This window comes from Monopterus albus, unplaced genomic scaffold (assembly GCF_001952655.1).
Source record: "Monopterus albus unplaced genomic scaffold, M_albus_1.0 scaffold139.1, whole genome shotgun sequence".
NCBI lineage: Eukaryota > Metazoa > Chordata > Actinopteri > Synbranchiformes > Synbranchidae > Monopterus > Monopterus albus.
In genome coordinates this window covers 830,506-839,964 of record NW_018128019.1, presented here as the reverse complement: position 1 = coordinate 839,964, position 9,459 = coordinate 830,506, and the positions used below count along the sequence as shown (strand labels likewise).

The window sequence follows — 9,459 nt, the reverse complement described above, 5'->3', positions numbered from 1 at the left end:
TCCCTTTCCTCTTTTCTGTTTTCTGTTCCTCTGCTTCTTTCCTGTCATTTCCTTGACTTTTTCCTCTTCCTTTCATCTTTGGTCTTTGTCCATTTCCGCTCCTCTTCATTTGTCTTACCCAACTGGACTTCTCACTTCTTCCCCCTTTTCATCCTACTTATCTTTACTTTCACTATTTTCCCTCTTTGCTTTAAAATCTTTATTCCTCCTTTCGCCTTTCTCATTTCTGCTCCCCCTCTATTCTTCCTCATCACCTCATATATTTTTCATCCCTGCCTTTGTTTTTCTGTCATCTGCTGCTCTCTCTCACACCCCCATTCTGCTCTAACTCCCTTCAATTTCTCTCCTCTCCTTACATCTTTTCCTTATTACCTTCTCACTCTCCTCCCTTCTCCTTATTAAACTTATTCTTCTCACTTGCCTCTGCTCTCGTCTCCCTTTCCTCATCTCACCTAATGTCTCTCCCCTTTGCCCTCCTTTATCTCCCTATAGTTCCAGAAACCACAGGAGCATTACCCTCCCTTCCGCTTTGGGACAGTCCCTAATGGAAGCACCGAGAGGAACATCCGCAGCAACTATCCCGACATGCACACACACATGATGAAATACAACCAGAAGGGAGTGGAGGAAGCCCTAGAGAGCCTCAAAAATGGGTACAGTTTTACTTAGACTTTTAACACAATTAAACAAGTTTCATTTAACCAAGCCTCCCGCTAGTAAAGACACAGCCAGACACCACAGTAGCAATGATCATATGTTGGGTCATACAGCTGTAGCTTACACTGTATAGAAAAGTTTTGTCAAACATCCTGTCTTCATAAATAAAATAAATAAAAATGAAAAAAGACTACACAATTCAGTTTGCACATTTTGAGCCCGCTAACTACAGACTGTGTACGCAGTTTGGAAGATAAGGCAACTAAAAACCTATGCTATGTTCATTAAAGTGGTGAGCAGCAACGTGAAGTACTGAATGGGCTAAAACATGAAAAGCATCCATACTGATACTGTAGGATCCTTTAGAGAAATGTTTATACACAAATCTAACTTACAAGTGCATAGTGTATGTAGGAACTCTAGTAGAATCAAACCTTTTCTCAAACAATCTTTTTGCATGCAGGAAGCTGGATGCCTTCATCTATGATGCTGCTGTTTTGAACTACATGGCCGGGAAGGATGAGGGTTGCAAGCTAGTGACCATTGGGAGCGGGAAAGTGTTTGCTACCACGGGATACGGCATCGCTTTGCAGAAGGACTCGCATTGGAAACGACTTATAGACCTGGCACTGCTGCAATTCCTCGGAGATGGTGGGCACCGATACAAACCTTACAAGATAGAATACACATGCCTGCATGCACACACTTATTTTCTTTTGGTGAATCTGTGGTGTTTATTTCAGCATCACACTGTATGTGAATGATGGGACTGGTGTCAGTCCAGTTCAGTGTGTGCTGCATTAGCAGGGAAGTGATCTTGTAGGGAAGAGTTCATATGCTGCAGAACAGCAAGATGTCTTATCCATTACACGCTTATAGGCACACATCCTACCTACCCATGCATACACACAAACACACTCACCATGACAGTCGCAGGTGTCGAGTTAATGTTCTCCTTCCTCCGAGAGTCTAAGTCCATCCCACATACACACAACTTCTAAGATGATATAATAAACAGTGTTTATGGTCAACATACGGTAACAGAGATAAAACGGGCTATGCTCCCTGGAGGCCGCTGGGGCGAAAACAGCTCAGGAGGTGGCCACCTGTTCAGACACCTAAACTAGCAGCTTATATGGCAATAATAGCTAATTGAGATGTGTTAAGGCACTGCAAATTCTTCTTATTCAAAAGGTGCTTTGTCAGCATGATAACATTTATTGTGCTGCAGCCACAAAGTAAAAGGAGGGTCACAGCACGACTTTCAACGCGACTTCAAAAACCTGGCTAGTGGGTTCACACAACTTGTCAGAGTATTGAAAGCAGAGCACTGTTAAGTGCTCACAGTACCTCTTGCAGTTAACACTTCCTGTTTGGACACAGCATCTGAAACGGCTGCATTAGGCATTGGGCGTCCTCACGGCGGTAGCCGGGGTGAAAGAGCCAGGGACTGGGGAGAGAGGACTCACATGCAGCAGCAGGAGCAGTAGCCTGGTGCTCTGATGCTTTAGCAAAGCTAGCTAGCCCTGTTTCTCCTATAATTGAATGTCTTACTAAACATTCTACATTTTACATGTCTGGAGTCCTGGTCCTTTTCAAGCCACATGTACTTATGCACATGAAGTCTTAACAAAAAACAGTAAGTGTCTGTAGGTCAGACTTATGTACCAAATATCACACTTTTATAGTTCAAAGTCACCATTTTACATCAGTCCAGTGTAGTGGAGTACAATGTATAAGCAACAAAAAAGTGCTATAGTTCAATACTTTGACTGCACAATACATTTGAGACAACGGAGATGGTTATCTTCAAGTTAGTGTAAGCTATCATATTGCATCATCATACAGTACTCTGCTCACACATTTCCCCTCTCCTCCCATAAAACCCTGTCCCTCCAGGCGATACCGAGCGTTTGGAGACAGTGTGGTTGTCGGGTATCTGCCAGAATGAGAAGAACGAGGTGATGAGTAGCAAGCTGGACATCGACAACATGGCGGGTGTCTTCTACATGCTGCTTGTGGCCATGGGCCTCAGCCTGCTGGTGTTTGCCTGGGAGCACCTACTGTACTGGAAACTACGACACTCCCTCCACAAGTCTCACAAACTTGATTTCCTGCTGGCCATCAGCAGGGTGAGATTTGCAAATGAGTAACTGATTAGTAGTTTTCTTTGGAGAGCTGTGTTGTTTATGGTTTATGAATCCTTGATTGGGTAGATTACTGATTGTTTAATTTATGGAAGTATGACTGATAAAATTGCTTCACAGATTTTTTTTTACATTGATTATTTAAATACATGACAGGTTTGCTGGCTTTAATTGGATTAGGTAAATAACAGCTTGGTTGAGTGATTGAATGATTGGATAGCTGACTATTTTTAACCAGCTTGTAAGTTGCTTTTTTTGCACTCGATATGCTTTTTGGATGAAATGGCTTTTATGTGATAATAAATTAGTGCAAATGGGTGTATTTGCAATTACACTATCTTTGGAGGGTCCTGTTGTAAAATTAGCTAAAAATGGTGCTGCATTCTTATTAGAGGGAAGAGTAGAGAGAAAAAAAGAAAAAAGCAGCAATAATTCTAGTATTTACTCAGCATTTAAGTTTGATTGCTTAATGTTCATTTGCAATTAGCCTAAATCAGTCCCAGACTCCCAATGCCATTTGAGAATGTGGTTATTAAGGCAAAAGCTCTGAATGAAGTTACAGCCAGGGAAGTGTCTATGAACTCCAGCCTCTGTGGTCCTCTGCAGTGTAATTACACCATTGTGCCTGGATTCGGGTTCTATCAGATTAAAGGCTAAATGACTATCTGATCATTAATCTGTGTGGGGTGGCCCTAAGGGCCGTATTAAATATGGCGCTTTCAGGATCTCTCAGCCAACTGTAAATAGCGAGCATCCATGGGATTTCACTCTGTCTGTCCATGAAGTTGGAGACTGTTTATTCTGCAGGGGACTTGAGCCATGCATGTTGCATCTACTGGGGCAATTCTTTCAGCTTGAACTGTTTTTCTTTGAGTCCCAGGAGAATGCATAATGAATTTGTGACTAAGTCCTGCTCCAGTAATAAAATGAGATATTAATGAAATCAGTTTTTTTTTAACTGCCAGTAGGGTTTTATTAGTTAGGAGGTGGATCATCACTTTGACATGCACAAATTGGTTGAAATCTCATTTGTGAAATTGTACCCTTGGGACCACTAGGTTGATTCAAGGTTAAACAGTTTGTGGCCAACTACTGATTTAATTACAAATAATTAAATGACTCATACTTCTCATACTACCTCTCATTATTTCCTTATCTTTTTCATTCTTTGTTTATCTCTGTATCTCAGGGTATTTACAGTTGTTTCAATGGAGTGGAGGATCCTGGGCATTCATCTGGTTTGGCCAAACCTGACCTCACCTCCAACTATGCTCAAGCAAACATGCTAAAGATGCTTCGCACTGCCAAGGACCTGGTCTCCACTGCAAATGTTGAGAGCTCTTTGGACAATGCCACCAAGACCATAGAGCAGTTGAGCCGTCACGGACACAAGCTGCCACAGAGGCCGTACCTGGAGGATTTCCTTATGTCACAGAGAATCATTCCTCCCTCCCCCAGTGCTCCCTAACCCCACCTCTCACTGCTGTTACCTCTCTGAAACAACACAGAGGTGTGACGAGGCCCACACCACTCCGCTACACGCTCCCAACACGTTCTACTTCATGTCTGTATGACCGGCCTCTGCCCGTGTCCAGCCTCAGTAGCCCCCATCTGGCTGTGGGTGAGCCACTCCCTCATCAGCACCCACACCATTACCAGACCACTGGGAGACTCTACGTAGACACCCGTTCTCACTCACCTTTCATCCCCTACACTGATCTCCAGCTACCTGACATCTACACCTCTCACCCCATCTCTTCACCCCAAAGTCAACATGTCCAAGCAGGGTTCTCTCAACAAAAAAGGAGGTCCAAGAGTTTCCAGTATGAGGATGGGGATGTGGAGAGGAGAAAAACTAGGGACCAGGAAAAGAGTGACAAAAATTCCATCTGTCTGAGTGTGCTCAAAGCAAACCACATCTCTGCCCCAAGTGTTGACAACATCTACTCAGGAGAAGTGATGTGCCCTCGGGTAGAGAACTACAGCTCCTGGCCCCCAGAGGACCTTGTGCTGAGAGGGAGACGCAGACACCGCCGCCCCTCTTTCCTTAAAGCCACTTGGGGCAGTGAGCAGGTCCGCCAGCTTGATGAATCCCAGTCATCCCTGTCAAGCCAGTCACCTTCCACCCTACCAGACCTGTTCCCATGCATTCTGACCCCAACCACACCTGTCAAGCCCTACAACCCTGCCTACCTTCGAAACAGCCTGTGCCTCCCAAGGAACCAGGCTTACCTCCACATAAGAGAGGATCAGAGGAGGCCCAATGGGCGTAAGGGCCAGAGGCTGCGTTACTCCCACTCTACCCATCTGCCCACATATGGAGAAGCAGTGCGCCAAGGGACTGACTTAGGGCAGGGAATGGTACGGAGAGCAACCAGCTTGCTTAGCAGACAGTATGCCCACTACCTGAACTCATATCCGGGGTTACCCCTCTACCATGGCCCTCTGGACCTACAGCACCACAGCCAGGCCTCCAGCAGCCACCTGAGCCCCAGCCCAGTGTGCCAGCTGCTGGCTTGTGGTGGTGGGCAATGTGGGGGCCAGCAAACCCTGCTGTACCCAGACGGTGTGTATGGAGCCTATGGTATCTATCAGGGGTCCCAGACTGGCTCAGAGAACCCGCTAGGCCAGGGAGCGGGGAGTCAGCCTACAGGGAGCCCCTGCGTTCCTCGACCCTGGCGACGGGTGTCCAGTCTAGAGTCTGAGGTGTGACCTGAAACCAGAAGGACCTCCTAAGACAGATACTTTGGAGTTACAAAGGACAAGGCCACTGTGGAGAGGGTGTAGTGATCAGATTTACAGAGAAAGGTTACGACTTGTAATTGCTGATTTTCTACATGACTCTAAATAGTAAAGAATGGAAGCTTGAGTCTGCAAATTTTACAGACGTTTGTGATCTGATGAAAACTGCACTGTTACTAATGTATCCTAGAAAAGCTGTGGCAGGCTACTCATTGCTTTCCTATGACACTTGTGTTTTCTGTGCTTCAGTGTGCACTAAAATTTACAACAGTCCATGATGTTGGCGCATGGTTAAACTATAACCAGAGTTTTAATGATGTGTGTTTTGTGTATATCTTATTGTGGATGGTTGGGATTCCGTCTTGGGTGCTGTCAAGCAATTAATTGTTTACAGCTGGGGTAAAATAAGGGATTGTCTTCAAATACAGTCACCAAAAACAAGCAGCCACTGTAGCAAGGTTTGTGAAGATAGCTGTGATGTACGCATGAAGAATTTAATTCCAAACTAAGAATAATTCAATATTTAAACATTTTGACACTGAACATGGAAGAGCAGCAGTTGTCTGTAATAAAATAATTATTCTGAGACATCTGTTAGCAGTTAATATCTTTAAATATTTAAAATGCTTTGGAGCTAAACCCTTCATGTCTTCACTTGGTGGGTCTGATGATGCAGAGACTTTGTGAAAGCAGTCCATATGAACACAATCTGCTAAATGATGAAAGTATTGGAACAGCACTGACCAGCACTAGGTGTCTTAAACCATGGACTCTTGTTCCTCACTGGGTCTCAGTTTGAGGCTACAGTATAGCACAGGATCACACAGGGCCTCACAATAAATAACTTATGTATTCTAAATACTATATTATGTGTTATTTGAGGCTCTTAATGTCATATTCATGTGTTCTACATATGGTAGGAATTTATAACCACTCTTAAAATTTTCTAATCACACTTCTGGCACATCTTGAGTTTTCTTTTTGTTAAGCTGTTGCCGAATCAATAGAATATTTATTACTGTATCAACTCTGAGCTCACCTATATTAAGATTTTCATCACTCTTTTCCACCCTCTTATATTCCCTCATCATCCCTCCTTTTTCCCTCTAATCATAATGATCAAATTTAAATGAAGTAATTGAAAACTATTCTAGTATCTATACTACCTGTCTCCTTCATCCTGTAATTAATCACGTAGACCAATTAAAGAGCCTTTTTGGATGAGCATGCATGTGTCCCTCTTGTGAAGCCTTTATCACTGTCTATGTCTATTTTGTAGAGGAAAGGGGTATTTTAATGGAGAAATGTTAGCCTCGAACAAACAGTTTGATATTTTAGGAAATATACTTATTTGTTTTTGTGCAAATAGGTGGATGAGGAGACTGATACCATTCCAGTTAGCTTAGCATAATGATCAGACATGCCTGGCTATCCAAAGGCAAGAGAATCTCATAATCAGCTCCTCTCAAGCTCATTAATGTACTACATGTTGTGCAAAAAATGAACAATACAAACGGTAAAGCAGGGGCTTATAATGGGAGACTATATGTGGGACTATTCAACTGCAGATGGGAGATGAGTGAGTTTGGGAGGTAGGCAGCTTTGAACAAAGCAAGGCTAGCTGTTTCCTGTCGTTTCCAATACAGACACTGCAGCAGTGTTAATCTTCTGATCTAAGTCAGCAAATAAAGTACATACAGGTATTTTACAAACCATTCCATTAAGAAGGAAACAGAGGATGGAAAGACAAAACACTGAGAAAAATTAATATAAGATAAGGAAGATGATCTGGTCGCACCAGCCGTTAGTGATGTTCTTCTCTCACATCATGTCAGCGGTCACGTTTGAACTTCTGAAAAGGTTTCTCTCAGGTTTGGTGAACCTGACAGTGGGGTAGTCATGACAGCTTAAAATATAAGCAGTGCTCATCGGAAGCAAACACAGGTAAAGAAAAACCTCTCTGCCCCAAGGTGACCCGTTGCCATGGCAATTATTCTTTCTCTATGCTGTTGTCATGACGAGATAAGACTCCATTCAGGAGACCAGATGAGTAATGTTAGACCATGAGCACTTTGATTTTTCCATTACTCTCAGCTTTGTTACTGGAGCACTACCTTAGACTGGGCCATAATATTGATTTAATCCTATGCTCTGCTTCTGATCCTATATTTTAGGTTTTAAGGTAATTGGTCTTCTTTACTGCCCTAAAGAAGAGAAAAGGGCTCAGCCCTGGTAATTACGTAATTAATTGGTTGCAGGTACTATACAGGCAGGTTTGATCTTTTTCCTCTACAAGTATCTGATAGTATGAATGGAAAAAAAGTACAGCAAAAAAAGCTGTATGCATCTAAAGCTATGTATCAAGCTAAATGGGTCAAGTATGAAAATGTTCTGTTTTAGCGTTATGGAGCAATATGTCCAAACAAAGCTTAAATAAAGTTATGTTTTTAAATGTGCTATTTATAGAGAGAGGAATTCCATATATATGACTTCAATCAATTAAGATGGTGAACACTGTCAACATTAAACTAGCTTCACATTAGCACGTTAGCACCGTCACTGTGAACATATCAGCACGCACACATTAGCATTTAGCTCAAAGCCTGTGCCTAAGAACCTAGCACGACTGAAGACTCAGTGTTATACAGTGACATCACTTTTTAGACTTAATTGGAAAAACTTATTTACATGCAGTTTAACTTTTGATAATATCCTGGTGCTAGAAAATAACCAGTACACACCCCCACCTGGTAATTCAGGTTGCACAATATTTGTAGTTTCACATTTTTTCTTGAGCAGTTTATTAAACAAAATGATTAAAATTCATTGCAGTCAACAAATGCGTGGATGTCTAGACACATGACATTGTGCGTGTGTCCTGACTGCATATGTATGGTGGTTGCATCAGAATTGATGAAGGGCCTGTCTTGACAAATGATCAAAGATGAGAGACGTGCATGTAAAAACATCAATGGAACACCTGGGACAGGGTGCAGAGATCACACACACACAGAAACCTTACACCTTGACATCAGAGCTCATGCTAGTATTCTCGCAAACCTGTACACATTCAAAAGACCACCTTGAAGCTAAAACATTAATTTGTTCCACACACAAACACACCGCATAATTTTCCACAAGGGACATTCAATGTTGTTTTTGGAAGTCTTTTTCAGTAAGTATAATATCAAGCACTGCAAACTGGTGCTCCAACTGAAGCCCACAGACACTGTTTATACCTATATAAACAAGAAGAAGCAACCTTGACAGGGTTGTCGGCCACAACGTCTGAGTCACCAGAGGACCCTAGTCCGGTCTGCTTACACCTCCTGCCTGGGAATAAATTGCTTCACGTATCACAGCAACAGCTCCAGATGCTCCGAGTCACCTTGAGATAAAAAGGCTGGTCTGCCCTCTGTGATATGTAAGAGGGAGGAAAAGGAGACAAAAAATGTGGGAAGATATGAAGAGAAGCAGAGAAATATTTGGGGCAACAGCAGAGGATATTTGTGAGGAGGAGGGTGGAGTGAAACTAGAAAAGGTGAAGGAGATGGCAGAGAACTGTCAGAGGAAGAGGGAATGAATCGGTTACAAGAGATGAGGAGGGTTTGAGAGGAGACAGAATAACAGAAGAGAGGTGGGGGAAAAGAAAAACAGAAGACTAAAAGGGGAGGAGAGCAGCATAAAAGGGACTATATTAGGACAATTGGGAACAGGTGGGAAGTGAGCAGGACAGCAGAGAGAGAAGGGGAAATTTATTTCTGGGTCTGACAGTGAAAGGATTATAATCTGAACACCAAGAGGATGACGTGTAAAACCAGAAAAATATTTGAAAAGAAAAAAAAAGGAATTTTTCTAAAATAGCCTTATTAAATAGAGATACATCAAAACCAAAAACAACTTCATTAATAAT

General features: G+C 42.7%; 1 protein-coding gene across 1 annotated transcript in view; it reads left to right on the top strand.

The window, feature by feature from the left end:
• The window catches only part of LOC109967944 (glutamate receptor ionotropic, NMDA 2C-like), a 42,991-nt gene extending 36,251 nt beyond the window's left edge, over positions 1 to 6,740 (top strand). The window contains 5 exon segments of the mRNA XM_020613872.1: positions 493 to 653; positions 1,121 to 1,308; positions 2,557 to 2,789; positions 3,994 to 4,189; positions 4,192 to 6,740. Coding sequence (XP_020469528.1) covers positions 493 to 653; positions 1,121 to 1,308; positions 2,557 to 2,789; positions 3,994 to 4,189; positions 4,192 to 5,516 — 2,103 coding nt within the window. The 3' untranslated portion in view covers positions 5,517 to 6,740.
• The last annotated feature ends 2,719 nt before the right edge of the window (positions 6,741 to 9,459 follow it).